The sequence below is a fragment of the Carettochelys insculpta genome, chromosome 1, assembly GCF_033958435.1.
Source record: "Carettochelys insculpta isolate YL-2023 chromosome 1, ASM3395843v1, whole genome shotgun sequence".
NCBI lineage: Eukaryota > Metazoa > Chordata > Testudines > Carettochelyidae > Carettochelys > Carettochelys insculpta.
Window position 1 is genome coordinate 5,106,347 of NC_134137.1, and position 22,878 is coordinate 5,129,224.

The 22,878-nt window shown below is 51.6% G+C and overlaps 1 protein-coding gene across 1 annotated transcript; it reads right to left on the reverse strand.

Annotated features, from left to right (window-relative positions):
- Positions 1-1,092: 1,092 nt before the first annotated feature.
- LOC142007591 (olfactory receptor 52D1-like) lies at positions 1,093-22,139 on the reverse strand. Its single transcript, XM_074984282.1, has 3 exons — positions 21,193-22,139; positions 3,887-4,028; positions 1,093-1,173 (listed from the first exon to the last, which is right to left on the reverse strand). The coding sequence occupies exons 1-3, from the start codon at positions 22,137-22,139 to the stop codon at positions 1,093-1,095; spliced, it is 1,170 nt and encodes a 389-aa protein (XP_074840383.1).
- Between the last annotated feature and the right edge of the window lie 739 nt (positions 22,140-22,878).

Below are 22,878 nucleotides of genomic sequence, written 5' to 3' on the forward strand. Positions count from 1 at the left end.
GATGAGCAGTCGCTGTCCCGGCCAGCGCCGAACACCCTGGGCAAATGCAAAATGAACCTGTGAGTCACCCAATCACATCTCTAAAAATCCTCACCCAGATATTTAGATGCTCAATCTGAGTAGTTAGCTTTAGCCTTAAAGGCTTGGCAATTTTCAGTCATGTAGCCTAAGGCTACACTATTGTTTCTATTTCCAGATACATTTGAATCCCGAAAGAGAGACTGCTTGGGCAAACGCCACTCAGGAAACAGCAGGCCTATTTCAAGCCCGGTCCTTCGTTCACGGTAACCCTCATCATACGAAGTTCAACTAGAGCACTTATTTCAAACTCTGGTGCAGTGTGAGCTGCACTGGGCTGGAACTAAAACACCTCGGAGTAAGTTATGCAATTTGTTCAACGCAACTTGTGTAACTTCTTTCGAGCTAGTGCTACAGTGTAGCCCTTGCCTTAGTGTAGCTCTGACTGACGAATTTAAAACAGTGTCTTGGTTTCAGCGAGTTTAAATAAGTAGTAATCTACTATAATAACTTTAAGGACGGCTTGAGAATATATCTAAGATATAAAATCTACTCAGAAGTACTGATGAAGAAAATGTGAAATAGAGATGGGCAGCATCATACATCCTATGCCAGCAGTCCCGAAGCACCTTAAAGGCTCACAGATTTCCTTATTAGGTAATGAGCTTTTGTGTGTGGGTCAGACCCAGCTCTTGTGATTGGGAGCAAAAATTAGAATCTAGGGTTTATATAGTGGAGCTGGGGGGAAAAAGAAGAAGGGGAAGGGGGGGTCATCTGCCATTAATAGAAGGGTGGAAGAAGTAAATTAAGTGAAATGAGATGGGGCTGTTCCGAAGAATATCAAAGGTGGGAAAATCACTCTTGTAACACACAAAATAACTGAGATCTCTGTTAAGCCCCAAGTTAAATGTGTCAAATTTGCCAATGAAGTCCAGTTCGGATGTCTCCCTCTGTCATCTGGCGGTCGTAGCCTTCTGTAACACAATGGCCACGGTAAGGTCCATTACGGAACATGCTGGGAGGCTGAAGTGTACCGCTGCAGGGGTATGTATTTTCCAATTCCTTGTGCCCGATTTATGTTAATTCGCTGACAGTCATAATGGCAGCCTGGATTTCCATATTCAATGCTTCCACAAATGTGCACAGGCTGACATCCTGCACAAACAACACCAAGTGGCACATAATCACAGCCATGCTGAAGGCGGTGCTGTCCACCACCTAAAAGTAATTCTGACATTATAACCAAAGAAACTGAGAAAGGTGTTTGCTGTAGTCATCATGAATAAGTCAGACTATGAACAGGAGGCTGCCAGGAAACTCTCCAAGACCCCGTACTACAGGGCTTTTTCCTCTGTGCCTACCGAGGAATACCAAAACAAACCACATCATCTGCTCAGAAAACTCCCTGCTTCAACTCGGGACCAACATCTTACAGAGATGCCGACAGCGCCCCAGCCAGGAATATTCTGTCTTCTATCCAAGACCATAAACCTGGAAACCCCAAACACCCTATCGTTTCAGGTATCATCACTCTTACAGCAGGATGGTCCTGCAATGCTGACTCCCTCCTCAAACTGTATGCTGCCAGCACTCCTACCTATCGCTGAGATACCACCGGCTTCCTGAGGAAACTACCGAACATCTGAAATCTTCCTGAAAATACCATCTTTGCTGCCATGGAGGTAGGAGCTCTTTACAGCAATACTCCACATGAAGATGTATTACAAGCCATCAGGAGCACCAGCCCTGATGTCATCATAGGACATCTGGGGGCTGAGCTATGCAACTTTCTCCTCACTCACAACTATTTATGGCTCCGTATCAATGGCACTGCTCTGGACACCCATGTGGCCCCACACTCTGCTAATGTAGATATGGCTGACTTGGAAGAGCATTTCCTCAGCTCCTTTCACCTATTACCCCCCTTTCCTTATGCTACCTTGGTGACGTCTTTATCATTTGAACCCCTGGTAAAGAGACCCTTCAATTCCACATGGATTTCAACGACCTGCACCCCAACACCTACCCCAGCCTTGGCCAGTCTGCACCAGACATCCACTTCCTGAACACCACAGTACACACCACCAATGGCTAACTCAACACCACTCTTTACCAGAAACCCACTGACTGTTACTCTTACCTACATGCCTCCAGCTTCCAACCAGGACACATCACACACTCCATCATTTACACCCAGAGCTTTAGCTACAACCGCATCTGCTCCAGTCACACAGACAGAGACAAAAACTGTAAGATCTTTACCAAGCATCCGTAAAACTTCACTACCCACTGGGAGAAGTAAAGAAACAGATTGACAGGGCCAGACGAACACCCGGAAGCCAGTTACTTCCAGATAGACCCTAGAAGATAAAGAACAGAACACCACTTGTCATCACCTACAGCCCCCAACTCAAACCCCTGCAGCACATCAGGGTTAAGCATGAAGGGTTAAGGCACCAGGCCCAGCCGGGAGAGCTCAGGTTACAGGTGAGCAGCGCAGGGAGGTCAGTGGCTGCACAGCTGGTCAGGCTGAGCAGGGTTTGTCCCTGTGGCTACGTCCACACTGGAAGCTGGGGAGTGTTTCCATGTACCTGGCTGCACACCTCTTGCAAGTTCCCATCTCGCCAGAGTGTGGGACATGGGGACCGGGCTGTGCCCAGTACAAACCCCTGCAACTGGTGGCCGTGTACCAGGAATGGCTCAGCCCTGCCTCTGCTCCCAGGCTGGAGCCAGCCCAGTGGCACTGCTGGTCACACTCGCCCCAGCTGGCTGGGAGCCTCTCCGCGTCCGTGTGCACTGGCAGGGGGCTGAGCTGGCTCCCAGGGTGGGCAGCTGAAGGCAGGAGGAGGAAAGCTGGGGGAGAAGCCAGGCGGGGAGTGGGGAGAAGCAGATGGTAGGGAAATGTGCTGCATCTCACTCTGCTACCACCTTGGGTTTTATTTTCCCTTAAGGCAGCTGAGAGTGTGTATCTGTGTGTGAGTGTCTGTGCTGTGTCGTTGTTTGTGTGTGTGTGAGTCCGTTTATGTGTGGGTGTGTGGCACATGCTGAGATGTGCTCAGTCAGGATGGGGAAGCAGCGCCGGATCAGCAGGTGGAGGTGCTGGGCTGGGAGTCTGCAGTGAACAGCAGGGAGAACGATTAAAAAGCAGGTCTGTTGTGCCTTTCAGGCCAACTAATTTCTGAGCTTTCGCGGGTAAGACCCACTTCCCCAGAGGTCTATGGGCTCTGCCATTCCTGTCAGGTCCCAGGGCCCCAGAACCACCCTCCTGTGCACCGGCCGTCCTGCCAGTGCAGAGAAAACACTGGCCAGTGGCAATGGGAGAAATCCCTCCTCCTACGGCAGAGCCGTGGGGCAGGGAACTCTCATGCAGAGCTGAGGATGTCTCAGTGTTAAATGGCAATGAGGAACCCTGGAACACTTGAAAGACGATTTGGGCATAAGCTGTCATGGTAAAACCCACGTTGTCAGAGGCAAACATGCTTTGGAACCATGAAAGCTTCTTTCCAAATCCACCTATTAGTTTCTAAGGTGCCACAGACCTCCAGGCTCTTTGCAGATACAGACCCACTGAGGCTTGTCAGCTTGGAAAGACTCATGTAAAAAAATCCACCCCCACTCCCTCCCCAGTGGGCTGGGTTCTGTGCAGAAGCTGTGATGCCTTTGCTGAGCAGGCTGGTGTTTGAGCTGCTCTGTCCAGAGGAGATTTGCCTGGCACCGGCTAACCAGCCAGAGGCAGAGTTTCAGTAGCACGGTTGAGAGAATAAAAACGTATTCGGTCTTGCTGGGCTCATATCTCACCTTGAAATGCAGCGCAGAAGAGTCAGAGACTCACCCACCCCCACCTCTGCTCACATTGCCCTGGACTCACCAGGATGGACATGACAATGATCTTCACCATGGAAGGAACGAGCCGCCGGGCCAGCCTGCCTGGATCGTGCGCCGCAGACTGCCCGGCTGGGGGCGTATTTATACGCTCTCCCTGCAGCAGCTCCTGCGATGTCACACAGCCCCTGGGGACACAGGTGGAGGCTGAGGTGTCAACAGGGACTAATCAGGCAAAGAACTCACATGAGGAAGTTCTACCAGCCCAAAGCGATCAGACTGGTGACGGCCCCTGCGTCCGGATTAAGGAATAGTTCAGACCTTTTCCCAAATGCACACACACTAATGCTGATTCAAAAAGAAAGCAAAACGAGCAGGCATTGGTTCGGAAGTCAGTATTGTAGCACTTATGAATCCACTTCTGGGACCTGGTTTCATAGAAGAGTTCATGAGCTCTGCAGTTGCTAATAATTCTGACAACATCCCTTGGGAGTTATCAACTCAACGTCCGATATAGGGTTGTAGGACACCCTGTGACTTCAAGCTTTCCCCGCCCAGCATCCCAGTGGGGAGGCAATCAGGGAGACTTCCCAATAGACCCCTCCACTGGGCATGTGTAATGGAGTGGGGGGAGTTCATGTGTGAGTCAGGCTGGATGTATGAGGCAAGCAGCAGCTCCCAGTGGCTAAGGATGACCCTGGGGCTACAACTGGTAGGTAACACCTCTGACTGAACAAAGAGCAGGGAGGAGCTAAGCTGGGTTTTGAATCGGGGGCGGCAGTTAGAGGCTAGGAAAAGGGAGAGCAGGAAGGCAGCCAGCCGGAGGAGGGGGAAACCTACACCCCAGAGGGGCACCCCTCGGGGTCTTCTCCCCAGGACGGGTTGGAAGGACTGTCTCTGGCTGCTGTACTGTCGCTTCTGTGAGAAACTGGGCATCTGTTGCCTAATAAACCTTCTGTTGTACCTGCTGAGTGAGAGTCACTCCTGCCAGCGGACGGGGTGCAGTGCAGGGGGACCCCTGAACCCCATCACACTGGTGTCAGAAGTGGGATGCACTGCACCCACGGATGAGCTCCCAGCAGTGGCTGACTGAGCACAAAAGAGGGAAGGAGTCTCACAAGAGCCAGAGCGGGAACAGAGCCATTCCTGCAGCTGCTGCTGGTGAGTGGATACCCCGGGAGATAGCGGGGAGATGGATTATACCCGACTCCTGAAGGCAGAGCTAGCGGGGCTGTGCAGAGAGAGGGGCCTGACCGTGGGGAAGGCGACCAAGGCCCAGCTGATTGCACAGCTGGAAGAGAATGACCGATCTGGGGGGGCAGAGCCTGTCCCGGCAGAAAGTGGCTGGTCAGCCTCGGGAAGCGTTTCGGATTCTCCGACAGGAGCAGGGGCTCGACGCCGTCAGACAGACGCGGTGCCCGCCAGGTCATGCTCAGCTAGCGGTGGTCCATCGCGGGCAGAGCCCCCCGCTGCAGAGCTGAGACGGCTGGAACTCGAGGTGAAATTAAAGGAACTGGAAGCCCAGGAATGGCAGAGGGAACACGAGCACCAGGAACGGGAAAGAGAGCGTGAGCACGAGCGCCAGCTACGAGAGAGACAGCGGGAGGAGAGAGAGCGAGAGCGGGAGCATGAGCGAGCCATGGCAGAGGCGAGACGCCAAGAGGCCCCAGCTGCGGTAAGCGGGGAGAGGGCCAGACGGATCGGGGTGGCCAGTCACTTGGAGACGCGTGTGCTGGCCCAGGGTCAGGACCCAGGGGACATGGACGAGTTCCTTACTGCCTTGGAGCGAGCCTGTGAGTTGCATGAGGTTCCCCCAGATGAGTGGCTCTGGCACCTCACCCCCTTGCTGGGCCAGAAGGCCGCAGCGGTGCTCAGCCAGCTGGAGGGGCTGCAGCCTGGGGTCTATGAACGGTTCAAACAGGCCCTGCTGCATAAGTTCGGGCTGACTCCGGAGATGTACAAGAAGAAGTTCCAGGAGGCGCAGAAGAGGCCAGAGGACACCCACGTAGATACAATCGCCCGCCTGAAGCAATACTACCAGAAGTGGGCGTTCGGAATGGGAGTCCAGTCCGTAGAGGACCTGATCGAGCTGGCGGTCGTGGAGCGATTCTACGAGATGTGCGCACCTGACCTGAGGGTGTGGCTCGTGGACCGGAAGCCAGGGGACTCACATGATGCAGGGAAACTGGCAGATGACTTCACAAACAGCTGGGCCAGGTTTGAAAGTGAGCCCCACAAAGAGAGGGAGTCCCGGAGAGAGAGGGAGACCCAGAGGGAGAGGGAGTCCCGGGGAAACCGAGAATCTCAGAGAGGCCGGTCCCTAACTGTACGACAGAGGGGATCACCTCTTCGGCGAGCACAGGAAAGAGGGGCCAGCCACCCACCCCCGAGAGAGCCAAACAGAGCCCGGACAGAGCAGCCGGCCCGAGGGACACAACAAGTCCAAGGCTGTTATCGCTGTGGGCGAAAGGGGCATAGAGCAGCCCAGTGCCCCAGGCTCCCAGACAGGTTGAGCAGGCTGGGGGGTCATGGAGTCAACTGGGTGGGGTCCCAGAAGCCAGAGGGGCTGGCGGCCAAGGCGGGTGGTGCTGACAATGGGCACTCGGATTGGGCCGAATCCGCCCCACAGACCAGCTCTTCAGGGGGACCAAATGCTCAGAGGTCAGTTTACAGACTGGGGGCGGCACTACTTCTGTGGAGCAAGTGTCTCAAACACCTCGAGGTAGACGGGAAAAAGGTCACAGGATTCCGGGACACAGGCGCTGACGTGACGCTGGCCCGACCCGGGGTGGTGGCACCGGGCTGCGTGATACCCAATTCCCACCTGATGATAACAGGAATTGATGGGACCCCTTTCAAGGTGCCCATGGGGAGGGTGCACCTGAAAAGGGGGAAGAAGGAAGGCCCCAAGGAAGTGGGCGTGCACAGCCATTTGCCGGCGGATGTACTGATGGGGGCTGACCTGGAGAACTGGCAAGGTGAACGCCCTCGTGCCCTGGTCCTGACCCGTAGCCAAAGAAAACAAGGGGTGCGCTCCCCAGATTCAGGGGTACAGGCCCAGCCAAAGCCACAGGGGCCAACCCTGAGAGAAAGGAGGCCCCCAAAAACCAGATCTCACAGGCCAGGGGTGCTGGAGCCAGGCAGAGATGGGGAAGTAGCATCCACCCCTGCCCGAGCGGAAGAATTCCAGGCAGAGCAGCAGAGAGACCCCTCCTTGCAGAAGCTGAGGGAACTGGCCAGTCTCAGCCCAGCTCCACAGCTGGGGGAGGGCTGCAGGGAGAGATTCCTGTGGGAAAAAGGATTCCTGTACCGGGAGTGGGCTCCCAGATGCAAAGCGGAGCCATGGAAGGTCCAGAGGCAACTGGTGGTCCCCCAAAAGTACCAGCGCAGGTTGCTGTACCTAGCCCATGATGTCCCGCTCGCAGGACACCAGGGGATCCACCGCACCAGGAGAAGGTTGTTACAGAACTTTTTTTGGCCAGGGATCTTTGCAGCTGTCCATCTGTATTGCCTGTCCTGCGATCCCTGCCAGAGGTTGGGGAATACCCAGGACAAGGGGAAAGCTGCCCTGAGGCCACTGCCTATCATAGAGGAGCCTTTCCAGAAAGTGGCTATGGACATAGTGGGCCCCTTCAGCAAGGCAACGCGTTCGGCGAAGAAATATATTTTGGTAGTGGTAGATTTTGCCACGCGATACCCAGAAGCTGTGGCCTTGACCTCTGTCGACGCTGACACTGTGGCAGATGCACTGCTGTCCATTTTCAGCAGAGTGGGGTTCCCCAAGGAGGTCCTCACAGATCAGGGGTCCAACTTCATGTCGGCCCTACTGCAAAGCTTGTGGGACAAGTGTGGGGTCCGGCACACCTGTGCCACAGCCTACCACCCGCAGACCAATGGGCTGGTGGAGAGGTTCAATGGGACTCTGAAGCAGATGCTGAGAACCTTCATGAATCAATACCCCCATGACTGGGACAAGTACTTACCCCACCTGCTGTTTGCATACAGGGAGGTGCCCCAGGAATCCATGGGGTTCTCCCCGTTTGAGCTGCTGTACGGAAGGAGGGTACGGGGACCCTTGGACTTGCTCAAAGAAGAGTGGGAGGGGACGGCCTCTCCTGAAGGGGAGTCAGTGGTACAGTATGTACTGACCTTCCGGGAAAAACTCACCGAGCTCATGGGCCTGGCCAGGGAGAACCTCTCCATGCCCCAAAGGAAGCAAAAGGTCTGGTATGACCGTAACACCAGGGCCCGAGCCTATGCCACTGGGGATCAAGTGATGGTCCTTGTACCTGTGCGACGGAACAAGCTGCAAGCGGCCTGGGATGGGCCCTTCAAGGTAGTCAAACAGCTAAATGACGTGAATTATGTGGTGGAACTGTCGAACCGGGCCCACAGCCGCCGGGTCTATCATGTGAACATGATGAAACCTTACTGGGACAGACAGAACTTGGTGCTGGCCGTGTGCAGACACTGGGAGGGGCAGGGGGATGATCCCTTGGTAGATTTGCTCACAAGGACTGGAGCCGGCTCCTTGCTGGAGTCTATTCCCCTCTCAGACCAGCTGACCCCTGCCCAGCAGACGGAGATCAAGGAGGTGCTGCATTCGCACCAACAGCTGTTCTCGGACAGACCCGGACGCACTGACCTGGCTGTCCACCGAATAGAGACAGGCACCCACGCCCCTACCAAGTGTGTGCCATTCAGAGCCACAGGGAGGACGGCTCAGGACATAGAGCGGGAGGTTGAAGACATGCTGGCTCTGGGGGTGATCCAACCCTCATCCAGCCCCTGGGCCTCGCCCGTGGTGTTAGTCCCTAAAAAAGATGGGTCTGTTCGGTTTTGTGTGGACTATCGCAAGCTTAACGCCATCACTGTATCGGACGCCTCCCCCATGCCCAGGCCTGATGACCTTTTAGACAAGCTGGGGGGAGCCCGTTACCTCACCATCATAGACCTCACCAAGGGGTACTGGCAAGTGCCATTAGACCAAGATGCCCGGCTGAAGTCGGCTTTCATCACTCCTGTGGGGCTCTATGAGTTCCTGGTTCTGCCCTTTGGCCTCAAGGGGGCACCCGCTACCTTCCAGCGTCTGGTGGACCAGCTTCTGAAAGGGATGTAGAGCTTTGCCCTGGCTTACATGGACGACATTTGCATCTTCAGCCAGACGTGGGAGGACCATGTGTCCCAACTCAAGCAGGTGCTGGACCGACTCCAGAAGGCCTGGCTGACTATCAGGGCAGGGAAGTGCAAGGTGGGAATGGCTGAGGTGACCTACCTGGGCCACAAGGTGGGCAGCGGCTGCTTAAAGCCAGAGCCAGCTAAAGTGAAGGCTGTCAGAGATTGGCCAACACCCCAGGCTAAGAAACAGGCCCAGGCCTTCATTGGGATGGCGGGGAACTACCGGAGGTTTGTGCCCCACTTTAGCTCCATCGCAGCCCCCCTCACGGAGCTGTGTAAAAAGGGAAAGCCTGACAAGGTGGTCTGTACCGAGCAGTGCCAAGAGGCCCTCTGCGCGCTGAAGGAGGCTCTGGTCAGGGCCCCAGTGCTGGCAAATCCAGACTTCAACAATCCCTTCCTGGTGTTCACCGATGCCTCAGACGTGGGGCTGGGGGCGTTGCTAATGCAAGTGAATGACAAAGGGGAGAAACACCCCATCGTGTACCTGAGTAAGAAACTGCTGCCCCGGGAGCAGAACTACGCAGCTATAGAGAAGGAATGTCTGGCCATGGTGTGGGCACTGGGGAAGCTGCAGCCGTACCTGTTTGGACGGCGTTTCACCGTGTACACCGATCACTCACCCCTGACCTGGCTGCATCACATGAAAGGGGCCAACGCCAAGCTCCTGTGGTGGAGTCTGCTCCTGCAGGACTATGACATGGAGGTGGTCCATGTGAAGGGGAACAACAACACCACAGCCGATGCCCTGTCACGCAGGGAGGGCCCCGAACTTCCCCAGGTCACTGGCTAAGTGACCCCGCTCAGTTCGGTTTGGAAGGGGGGAGAGATGTGATGGAGTGGGGGGAGTGCATGTGTGAGTCAGGCTGGATGTCTGAGGCAAGCAGCAGCTCCCAGTGGCTAAGGATGACCCTGGGGCTACAACTGGCAGGTAACACCTCTGCCTGAACAAAGAGCAGGGAGGAGCTGAGCTGGGTTTTGAATCGGGGGCGGCAGTTAGAGGCTAGGAAAAGGGAGAGCTGGAAGGCAGCCAGCCTGAGGAGGGGGAAAGCTACACCCCAGAGGGGCACCACTCGGGGTCTTCTCCCCAGGACGGGTTGGAAGGATTGTCTCTGGCTGTTGTACTATCGCTTCTGTGAGAAACTGGGCTTCTGTTGCCTAATGAACCTTCTGTTGTACCTGCTGAGTGAGAGTCACTCCTGCCAGCGGACGGGGTGCAGTGCAGGGGGACCCCTGAACCCCATCACAGCATGACTGTTAATTAGCCATGCAGATTAGCTGAAGAGGATGGCCTTCATTCACAGAGGATTTGCTGTACACTTCAAAGAGGGATGAATACAGTACAGTCAGGAAGTCTTTGATTACACTGTTGATCTCTAACAATATACAGGCCAACACCCAGAAACAAACATTATCTGCCAGGACGCGGCTAAGGGTTGAAACTTGGTAATTTGTCCGGAGAATGTGTAACCGTTTCTTTACCCTTTAACACCATTAATTTAGGCTTGAATAATATCAGAGAGGTAGCTCTGTTAGTCTGTATTTTCAAAAACAGCAAGAAGTCCTGTGGCACCTATAGACTAACAGATGTTTTGGAGCACAAGCTTTCGTGGGCAAAGACCTGCTTTGTCAGATGCATGATGTCAAATGTGATGGCTGTGAAACGGAAGCAGAAGGCGCCTGGCACCATGGGCAGGGCTGACAGAGACATACTGTCAAGGCTGTTCCCCACTCTGAGTGCCGAAGGTGGGGCCCACAAAAGACTGTAGAAATGCCTGGTCTCTAGCGGCTTTGGTTTCAAAGTTCCCTAAAGTCACAGGTTCCCTGCCCCTGGGACGTAGCTGCCACCAGCCAAGCAAGAAAACCCCTCTTTGGAACCCAGGAAGTTGTACTTTAGATGTGTCCCTGTGAGGTAACCCCAAGTTCCTAGTCCTATAATAATATGGTCTGGCACATTTCCAACACTCCCACAGCTTACTGAGCCCTTAGAAGACAGTGAGGGGTAAATTACAGCTAAATAGCATCACAGAGCACTGAGAACCAGGACTGGTTGCTAAAAACCAACATTATGGGACCCTGGGAGACTTGGCCTCACCCACGTCCTGCTAACTAAAACCCTCCTGGGACTGTGGATGTAGCCAGACAAGAGTGCTGGAGGGGAGAGTTTCAGCCTATCAAATACCCCTATGTACAGTAATGTACATGCAGCCCACACACGGGGTACCCCCCGACCCATGTGTGATTGCAGCTCTTCTGCTGCCTCCTGCGGTGCTGGGGATAAGGGCAGCTTTCTAGCCTGAAATCTCCTGCTCGGTGGCAGCTGTTCCTGCAAGAAGGCAGGGCTGCGTCTGCCAGTGTAACCCTCACACCTGCGGGGCGTGGGCCACGGTCCCCTGGAGTGCCACCAAGACCACTTAGATAGAGAAAACGGAGTCTCCTCCCTAGTCTTCCCTGAGTGCCGGGTGGGTTTTAGATCAAAGTGCTGAGGCTCCTGCACTAAGCTCCTGAGTTCCCAGCTTTGGGTCTGCCTGTGGGGGGTTACACCAGCAGGGTGCATTGTAGCCAGGATGATAAGGACTATAACAGCAACCGTCCTGGTATTGCTGTTTGGAGCAATGCCCCATGAGGTGCTTCCAGAGCATTGAGAGCGGTGAATGCTCCTGCTTTCTGCACCCTGGATGCCCTCTGAGCTCCGCAGTAACTAAGGTGCTTTTGCAGAGTATATAAAGCTACAACAAGGCCAGGGACATCTTGTGAGCAGAGTGGTGTCAAAAAGCTCCCCTGCTGGACAGATGTGCCTGGGACTGATGGTTTTCCTGAGCACAGCCGGCAGCCGCCCAGCCCTGTGCCTAGATCCCCTTCTCATCGGTGTAATCACCAGTGCCACATGGGCCCGTCAAAGCAGGAGGGGGGAACTCCTCTCTACCCCAGAGGCATCAGGCAGCCCTGGTCATGGTCACCTGCCCACTGGGCTTGCAGCGCAAGGTAATTGTTCCACAAGTGAAAGCCTTCTGGGGCCTTTTCCATTAGTGGGAAAGTGAGGGGGGATTTGATAGCAGCTTTCAGCTACCTGAAGGGGGATTGCAAGGAGGATGGAGAGAGACTGATTCAGTGGTGCCAGGTGGCAGAACAAGCAGTAATGGTCTCAAGTTATGGAGGGGCAGGTGTCGGTTGGATATTAGGAAACACAGATTCACCAGGCAGGTGGTGACGCACTGCAATGCGTTACCTAGAGAGGTGGTGGAATCTCCATCCCTAGAGGTTTTTAAGTCCCAGCTTGATATGGTCCTGGCTGGGATGATATAGCTGGGATTGGTCCTGCTTTGGGCAGGGGGCTGGGCTCAGTGGCCTCCTGAGGTCCCTTCCAGCCGTAGGAGTCTATGATTCTCTGACAAGAACTGAAAAGGGAATGAAGTGAAGGGGGAGCTAAAGAGGAACTGAGAAATGTGGGGAGCTTACTGGGACCAGCCTTACCCACCGTGACACCCAGGTGGGCAGCAGAGCTGCAGCTTTGGTGCCAGCACCCGGGGTGCAGGGATTTACTCAGGCCCCTGGATCTCACAGGTATTTGTGCTTCCTGTGAGAGCTGGGACTCTGTCATGAATGAGTATTAAACTAACAGGGACAGACACGCGATTGGTGTCTGCTCACCCCTCAAAGCCCACCAGGACCAGGCTCTCCGACTCCTCACACACCTGCCTCCATTGTGTGGGAGGAGAAAGCTACCTGCTGACAAGGAAGGTGATTCTGGGTGACACATTGCGGATGTCTCATGCTGCCAGTGCTAAAACATCCTGGGAATGACTAAATATGATAGACGAGAGTTCTCTAGCTCGAAAAGCATTGCATCCAACCTGGGGGAGTTCTGCACTACCGCTAATTCCACAGTCTCATGCCTGACAGGTGAGGAGAAACTGATCACAGAACTGGAAATTGCTGGTAGCTTAGGCACATGAGTACATTTATAATATGCAAACAGATAAAGGCCAGACCAGAAATAAATACTGCTGGTGCTTTAAGAGGGCCAGTTTCAAAAAGGTGGAATGAGGACAATCAAGACATGGTGGAATGAGGACAATCAGTGGGGCACTATCATACCAGGATATAAATTATATCGGAAAGCCAGAACAGGTCGTGCGGGTGGCAGAGTGGTACTGTATGTGAAGGATAATATAGAATCAAAGGAAGCAAAAATACTAAAGGAATCAAAATGTTCCATAGAATCATTATGGATAACAATTCATTCCTCTAATATGAATATGGCATTAGGAATATATTACCGACCACCTAACCAGGACAGTGATAGTGATGCTGAAATGTTAAGGGAGATTAGAGAGGCTATCAAAACAAAAAACACAGTAATAATAGGAGATTTCAATTATCCCCATATTGATTGGGTGCATGTCACCTCAGGACGGGATTCAGAGATTAAATTTCTTGATGCCTTAAATGACTGCTTCTTGGAGCAGCTAGTACAGGAACCCACAAGGGGAGAGTCAATTCTCAATCTAGTCTTGACTGGAACGCAGGATCTGGTCCAAGAGGTAACTGTTACTGGACCACTTGGAAATAGTGACCACAATATAATAACTTTTAATATTCCTGTGTTGGGAAGAACACCGCAGCGGTCAAACACTCTGGCATTTAATTTCAAAAAGGGGAATTACACTAAAATGAGGAAGCTAGTTAAACAGAAACTAACAGGTAGAGTAATTAAACTAAAATCCCTGGAAGCTGCATGGAAACTGTTTAAAGACACCATACTAGAGGCCCAACTTAAACGTATACCCCAAATAAAAAAACACAGTAAGAGACCTAACAAAGAACCACCATGGCTAAACAGCCATGTTAAAAAGGCACAGAGAGAGAAAAGGGCAGCTTTTAAAAAGTGGAAGTCAAATCCTAGTGAGGAAAATAGAAAGGAACATAAACACTCCCAAATTAAGTGTCATAATGTAGTAAGAAAAGCCAAAAAAGATTTTGAGGAACAGCTAGCCAAAAATTCAAAAAACAATAGTAAAATGTTTTTTAAATACATTAGAAGCAGGAAGCCCGCTAAAAAAGCAGTGGGGCCCTTGGACGATAAAGATATAAAAGGAGCGATCAAGGAAGACAGTGCCATTGCGGAGCGATTAAATGATTTCTTTGCTTCAGTCTTCACGGCTGAGGATGTTACAGAGGTTCCTAAATCTGAGCCAGCCTTTTTAGGTGAAAAATCTGAGGAACTCACTCAGATTGAAGTGACATTAGAGGAGGTTTTGGAGTTAATTGATAAGCTGAATAGTAACAAGTCTCCAGGACCAGACGGTATTCACCCAAGGGTTCTGAAAGAACTCCAATGTGAAATTGCGGAGTTATTAACAGTGGTTTGTAACCTATCCTTTAAATCCACTTTGGTACCAAATGACTGGAAGACGGCCAATATAACGCCAATATTTAAAAAAGGCTCTAGAGGAGACCCTGGCAATTATAGACCGATAAGTTTAACATCAGTACCAGGCAAATTAGTAGAAACACTAGTAAAGAGTAAAATTGCAAGGCACGTAGAAGAGCACAAATTGTTGGGCAAAAGTCAGCATGGTTTCTGCAGAGGGAAGTCGTGTCTAACTAATCTATTAGAATTCTTTGAAGGGGTTAATAAACATGAGGACAAGGGGCACCCAGTGGACATAATATACCTAGATTCCCAGAAAGCCTTTGACACGGTCCCACACCAAAGGCTTTTATGTAAATTAGGTGGTCATGGGATAGGAGGAAAGATCCTTTCATGGATCGGGAATTGGTTAAAAGACAGAAAACAAAGGGTTGGAATAAATGGTAAATTTTCACAATGGAGGAGGGTAACTAGTGGTGTTCCCCAGGGGTCAGTCCTGGGACCGATCCTGTTCAACTTGTTCATCAATGATCTAGAAAATGAGGTAAGCAGTGAGGTGGCAAAGTTTGCAGATGACACCAAGTTGTTCAGGACAGTCAAAACCAAAACAGATTGTGAAGAACTACAAAAAGATCTCAGCAAACTGAGTGATTGGGCAGCAAAATGGCAAATGAAATTTAATGTGGGTAAGTGTAAGGTAATGCATGTTGGAAAAAATAACCCAAATTACATGTACAACATGATGGGGTCAAATTTAGCTACGACAGATCAGGAAAGGGATCTTGGAGTTATAGTGGATAGTTCTCTGAAGACATCCATGCAGTGTGCAGCGGCAGTTAGTAAGGCAAATAGGATGTTAGGAATTATTAAAAAAGGGATCGATAATAAGACAAAAGATATCATACTTCCCCTATATAAAACTATGGTACGCCCACATGTTGAGTACTGCGTGCAGATGTGGTCTCCTCACCTCAAAAAAGATATATTGGCGTTAGAAAAGGTTCAGAAAAGGGCGACTAAGATGATTAGGGGTTTGGAAAGGGTCCCATATGGGGAGAGGCTAGAGAGACTGGGACTTTTCAGTTTGGAAAAGAGGCGATTGAGAGGCGATATGATAGAGGTATATAAAATCATGAATGGTGTGGAGAAAGTGAATATAGAAAAATGATTTACCTTTTCCCATAATAGAAGAACTAGGGGACACCAAATGAAATTGGTGGGTAGTAGGTTCAAAACTAATAAAAGGAAATTTTTCTTCACACAGCGCACAGTCAACCTGTGGAACTCCTTGCCCGAGGAGGCTGTGAAGGCCAGGACTCTATTAGGGTTTAAAAAAGAGCTGGATAAATTTTTGCAGGTTAGGTCCATAAATGGCTATTAGCCAGGGGTACAGTATGGTGCCCTAGCCTTCAGTACAAGGGCAGGAGATAGATGGCAGGAGATAAATCACTTGATCATTGTCTTCTGTTCTCCTTCTCTGGGGCACCTGGCATTGGCCACTGTTGGCAGATGGGATGCTGGGCTGTATGGACCTTTGGTCTGACCCAGTATGGCCATTCTTATGTTCTTATGTTCTTAAAAAGGTGAAAAAATTACCAGCCAAATCAGCTGGACAGAATGATTGGAATCAAAAATGTGAATGGTCATTGAGAATCACTTACAAACTTCAACCTAGTATTGAAGAAGAGGCCGTGCACATTTTAAACACGGCCAGGTTTCCAGGAGAAGTGGTGGCAATGGTAAATATATCTATATCTATATCTATATACATACCACTGGTAACACTTCTGTAAATCTCTTTCTCTCTCTCTCTCTCTCTCTCTCTCTCTCTATATATATATATATATATAAACAATTGGCCAAAAGAGGAAGTTGAGAACAATGAACATAAATCAGAAGCCTCGAACTGTGGAAAGTTGATAAAAGAAACCAAAGGACACAAGGAGAAAATGTTCAATCAATATTTTATTCATTATTTGGGAAAAATCATTTTATTCCTATTATTTGGTGATGCTAAGTCTTTCTATTCCACTAATCCCAGGAGGCTGCTGAAAGCAGCCACTAAATTTTGAAATTTTCAAAACAGCAGATCTAGATCCAAGCACATCCAAGAGTTTCAAAAGAGCTGGTGGAGGATCTCACCTGCCTAAGTTCTTTGTTCCCATACCTATCACTTAACATCTAGCCATACAAGTACACCTATTCTTCCTTTGTCCAGTTTATCAAGTGACGCAGATCTTTCTGCAGCAGTCATCTGTCCTCTTCTCTATTTATTACTCCCCCGACTTCTGTGTCAACTGCTAACTCTTTCAGTGATGACTGTTTCCTTCCTGGTCATTGATAAAAAAGTTAAATAGTATAGGGCCAAGAGCTGCTTCCTCTGGGACTCCACTAAATCCCCCACATCCCAGATGTTCCTGTTTAGAACTGCATGTTGAGACCTATAATATAGCCAGCTTTTAGTACATTTCCTGTGTGCCAAGTTTATTTAGTAGCATTCTAGTTTTTCTAATCATGTGCTTAGGTGTGTTGCTGGATTGGGTCTTAGAATTTTTAACAGCACTTATATCAAATAGATTAGTCACCTTTGATCACCATCTCAACTCACTTTTTAGGAGGGGGGTTCTGTTGACATTTATGTTTCTTGTGGCTATAGCTAGCTCAGGCTCCATGTCATTGAAACTCCTTCCCCCTGAATGCGCAGAAAAATCTTTCTGAGTTATACATTCAAATCCTCAGGTGGCAGAAAATGGCTTGTCCTGTATTATCTAACTTAGCATTAATAATAACAAAATGTGAACCATGACCAGTCTCTCCCTCCACCCAGAAGCTGCACTACATAAGGCAATGAAAATGCATAGTCCCGGTCACACTGCTGCATTGCCGTAGAGATGAGAATTGTTACACAGCCTGGAACCCTCCCATGGAATCCAGCGGTTTCCAAATGTCTCTTGGGTTACAGGCTTCTTAGGCGAGAGCACTCTGAGAAGGCTCCCAGCGATCTGTTTGCTTTCCACGTTGCAAATGATCGGGATCAACAAAGGGGGAAACGAGGAGGTAGATATCAGCCCTGAGCCTGTGAACCCGGGGAGCACGTCTGCCGAGCCTGTGCGTAGTGGACCAGCCAACCCTAACTGTGGAAAGGGGTGACAGTGAAGATGAGGGACAAAAAATCCTTCAAAGCCATGAGATGTCCTTGGGATGCAACGCTCAAGGCTGCCTTAACAATCAGAGTGTTTGAGCAGACAGCGAGCCAGGGGTCTGGCACCATCCGCATGTACAGAGCCTTGCACAATGGGCCCTGCTCTGTTGAAGCACCTGGGAGCCACCTGAACAGAACTGAGGCCGGGGCAGTAAAGCCTGTGCTGTAACTGGCTAGAGGACATAGGCCAAGCTCCTGGGGAGATCCCATGGGGCAGAACTCGCCTCAATGGAGGTGCAAGCCGCAGGCGGCCGCCGTGGGTGTGGGGGTGTTGGTAAATGGTAGGTGCAATCCCGGTGTGACACACACTCAGCCCAGGAATGAATCTGTTTCCTTGTCTCGGTTGTAGGATCCAGGCCTCAGTCACGTCCTGGCCTACTCACCTGACAAAGGTCAATAGCCATCTCCTCCTCAGAGCAGCTGCTGCAACCCCCAGCCCCCTGTCATTGCTCAGATCAGTGCTGACAGACGGTGGCAAATGGGCCAGGCAGGAATAGCAGCAGAGCTCGGCCAGGCCCCAGCAGACACACCCCAGAGGAGGGGAGATGGCCAGAACACCTGTGTTACTGCCACTGCCTTCGCCCACCCTCTTGCCTGCATTCAGCCCGTGCCCCAGCCCTCCACTGGCGCCGCATAGCTCTCCTGCCCTGGTGGACACGGTCGTGGTGCTCGTGTGGCCCTGAGTGCACAGCCTTCAAAGAGACAGGCTCCCTCGCCACCTTGAAATGGTGCCCCCAGGTCACTGCAGAGATCTGGGTGCTCCCCGGCCCTCCCAAGGTCCTGCTGAACTGCGGTGCCAGCCAGTGCCATGAGCGGGGGGCGGGATAGCTCAGTGATTTGAGCATTGGCTGCTAGAGCCAGGGCTGTGAGCTCAACCCTTGAGGGGGCCAATTAGGGATCTGAAACAAATACATTACAAACCCATCTGTCAGGGGTGGTGGTGGGTTCTGCCCCGAGTGCAGGGCACCTCTCAAGGTCCTCTCCAGCTGTGTGTGACAGGTACATCTCCAGCTGCTGGGCCCTTGTTCGCTGCACAGCAGTCAGAGTGCAGGGAACCTGCCTGCACCAACTCACCAGGTTTAGTGGCTGTGTCCCAGGACACCAGAGCTGTGGCCGGTGCCCCAGCTGGGTTCTCATGGTGATTGCAGGAGAAGACGTTGGGGGTGGGGGGCACAAACTATCTGAAGAGACATTATGCAGTTCTTATCCACTCCAAGCCATAGAGCTAAGCTCCAGCTGTACAGGAGAGGCCTGGCCTGGGTGACTGGCACACACTTATCACCCCACTGGGCCAAACCCAGCTCTCGCTGACAGTTGTGACCTAGTGCTCAGGTGTCAGGGAGGCCAGAGCAGCAGTTCTGCAGCCTGAGGTAAATGCATGAAATCTTCTGCTTTCCCTTTTGCTGGGCCAACGGATTTCCTTTGGCTCTTGTTTTGTACCCTCTTCTACAGGGAAAGGCTACTGGGGCTGGCAGGAAAGCGGTGTGCTGTTAACATTCACAGAATCATAGAACAATAGAGCTGGAAGAGACCTAAAACAGCCATCAAGTCCAGCCCCCTGCCCTAGGCAGCACCAAACCCATCAGATCAGCCCAGCCAGGGCTTTGTCAAGGCGAGACTTAAACACCTGCAGGGATGGAGACTCCACTACTTCCCTGGGTAGACCATTCCCATGCTTCACCACCCTCCTAGTGAAAAAGTTTTTCATAATGTTCAACCTGGACCTTCCCAACCTCAACTTGAGACCATTGTTCTGTGTTCTGCCATCTGTGACCACTGTGAACAGCCTCTCTCCAGCCTCTTTGCAACCTCCCTTCAGTAAGTTGAAGGCTGTTATCAAGTCCCCCCTCAGTCTTCTCTTCTGCAAACTAAACAGACCCATTTCCCTCAACCTTTCTTCAAAAGTCATATGCTCCAGCCCCCTAATTATTTTGGTCGCCCTCCGCTGGACCCTCTCCAGTGTATCCACATCTTTCCTGTAAATGGGGGCCCAGAACTGGACACAGTACTCCAGATGCCGCCTCACCAAAGCCGAATAAAAATGAATAATCATTTCTCTGGATCTACTGGCAACGCTCCTCTTGATGCAACCTAATATGTCATTAGCCTTCTTGGCTACAATAGCACACTGGTGACTCATGTCCAGCTTCTCATCCACAACCACTCCCAGATCCTTTTATGCAAAACTACTACCGAGCCAGTCGGACCCCAGCCTGTAACAATGCTTGGGATTCTTCCAGCCCAAATGCAGGACTCTGCACTTGCCCTTATTGAACCTCATCAGATTTTTTGCAGCCCAGTCTTCCAATCTGTCTAAGTCACTCTGGACCCCATCCCTACCCTCCAGTATATCTACCTCTCCCCCTAGCTTAGTGTCATCCGCAAACTTGCTGAGGGTGCAATCCAACCCCTCATCCAGGTCATTGATAAATATGTTGAACAGAACAGGACCCAGAACTGAACCTTGGGGCACTCCACTAGAAACTGACCATCATCCTGACATCAAGCCATTGATCACTACCCACTGGGACCGACCTTCTAGCCAGCTTTCTATCCATCTTACCGTCCATTTATCCAATCCACATTCCTTTAACTTGCTGACAAGAATATTGTGGGAGACCGTATCAAAAGCTTTGCTAAAGTCAAGATAAATCACATCCATTGATTTTCCCCTATTCACAGAGCCAGTTATCTCATTACTTAGCGGGAGATACACCGGCAAACATGCAGGCAGCTGACCCTTGAGTAAACTTCTGAGGAGATTGGCCAACTCTCCATCTCCCTCTGCCTACAGGTCAAGATGGGATTCCCTCTAGAGGAGCTTAGTGAAACTCAGGCTATGGGGCTTAACGCGGGGAGGGGGAAAGAGCGTGAAATGTGGGGGCCTGTGTCTACCGTTTGGTTCCACTGGTGATCCATCCAACAGTGTACAGCATGAAAAGCGAACAGCTGTGTGGGAGAATTACCAGGGTGTTCATCAAGTGAATGGTCAGTTCCAACTAGGTATCAATGCCACTAATGTGGAGAAACTAAATAAATTCTTTACATTGGTCCGGGCAGCAGAGGGTGTGAGGGAGGTTCCCACAGCAGAGCCATTCCTTTTAGGTGACAAATCTGAGGAGCTGTCCCACAGTGAAGTGTCAGTTGAGGCAGTGATACTTACTGTGCCCCATACTCATCACAGTGGCAGGATCATGAAGCCATTATGACAGAATTGTGATGGAACTAACACAAGATATGTCCTGTGAGGGAACATGAGAAAAGTTATGATTTACATAACGCTTTTTTTTCCCACATTTCTCTGCATGTGTCTTTTTAGACCGGAAGTTATGAATATTAACTGTGCATGCGTAATCTAAATGAGTTAATGTTGTGTAAAACCCTCAACTAGTAAAGAATCTAGACAGTACTGAGGCATCATCAACAAAGATGGAGGTCAGACTTAGATGTAGACCTTAGACCTAGGTAGATGCTAGAACTCTGCGTTTCTGTCTATGATACTACCAGCCCAACCCTTCCTGGCCCTCAGGCCCACTTCCCCAGGCATTAGCAGTACCGAGCCACCAGGTGATAACTGAGGGTGGGTGTTCAGGGGCCACACCTTAGAGGACTGACAATTTTCAGCACCCTGTCCCAGATGAGCTGGGTCTTCACCCCGTAAATGATGGGGTTGAGCGTGGGTGGAACCAGCACATAGACATTGGCCAGAAGGATGTGAATGTGGCGAGGGACGTTGTGCCCAAAGCAGTGGCTTACGAATGAGAAGAAGGCCGGGGTGTAGAATATGAATATGACGCAGATGTGGGAGCCACAGGTGCGCAGGGCCTTGAGCCGGGCCTTCTTGGACGGGAGCAGGAAGACAGCCCGGAGGATCAGCACATAGGACACGATGATAAACACGACATCGAAGCCGATGGCTAAGAAAGTGACGCAGATACCGTACACGATAACGCCTGTGATGTCAGCGCACGCCAGCCGGGCTATGCCCATGTGTTCGCAGTAGGTGTGGGGGAGGGCCTTGTGGCTGCAGTACGGTAACCGTTTAAGGAAAACGATAAAGGGGAAGGCCAGGCACACACTCCGGAGGACACTTGCTGCCCCTATTCGCCCCACCAGGGGCGTGGTGACCACGGCTCTGTACCTCAGCGGCTCGCAGATGGCGACGTACCGATCAAAGGCCATGGACAGCAGGATGGCCGACTCCAGCATGAACAGGGTGTGGACGAAGAACATCTGGGTGAGACAGGCAGCGAAGGAGATCTCCCCGGCCTGGAACCAGAGCAGGAGCAGCATTTTGGGCACAGTGGCAGATGTGAGGACGAGGTCGGAGACGGCCAGCGCGGAGAGGAGAAGGTACGTGGGTTGGTGCAGTCTTCGCTCCGCCGCGACGGCGGCTAGCACCAGGGTGTTCCCGAGCAGAGCCGTGACATAGACGAAGCACAAGGGGATGGAGAGCCAGCGGTGAACCGCCTCCAGGCCTGGGATGCCCAGCAGGGTGAATACGTCTGTGCTGGCCTCGGTGCTGTTGGGAGTGGGCACCACGGACATGCTCTGTCCTGTGCAGCTCCCGGGAATTCTGCTCCCTGCAAGAGCAAAATCAGCAGCACTGAGGCACTGAGCTGGTCATTAGATAATCTCATCTTCAAGGGCCCTCTCTGGCCTCCTGCTCTCTGCCCCCCACCGCTTACAGCTTTATCACTCCCTCCAGCCCCCCCAGCGCCAGGCCGTATTCCCGTCCTCACTGCTCACTTGCTCCTACCTCTCAAGAATCAGCAAGTGACATTGCTGGCCTGCACCGGACGTGATGGCTGATGCATGTAACATATTGCTTTAACATTTCTTTTCTCCAGCCCTGTTCTTTCTTTGGTATTAATAAACCCGTAGATATTAGATCTAAGGATCTGGCTTTGGCTTGGTTGTTTGGGTAAGATCCAAGTATATATTGACCAGGCTCTGGGGCTGGGCCCTTTGAAGTCTGGAAAAATCTGTGTGAGGTTGGGTGAAACAGGCTTAAGAACCTCTCACCTGAAGTTGGGGCTGTTGGTCTGGGCTGGTAGAGCAGCTGAGAAGTCTGTGGGTTTGCTTGTGTGGCTTCTGGCTGGCCAGTGGGGCTGGCAGAGGTGCTGCGGAGGCTGGATGTATTTGCCTTGGGAAGGAGGAAATCCCAGCCCAGATTTTAAGCGAAGGTGCCCTGGAGTGATTTCTCTAGCTGTGCCCAGAAACCCCAGTAGCCTCTGCCACGACACAGCCAATCGGAGCTCAAGCAAACCCTGGCCTGCTCTCTCGC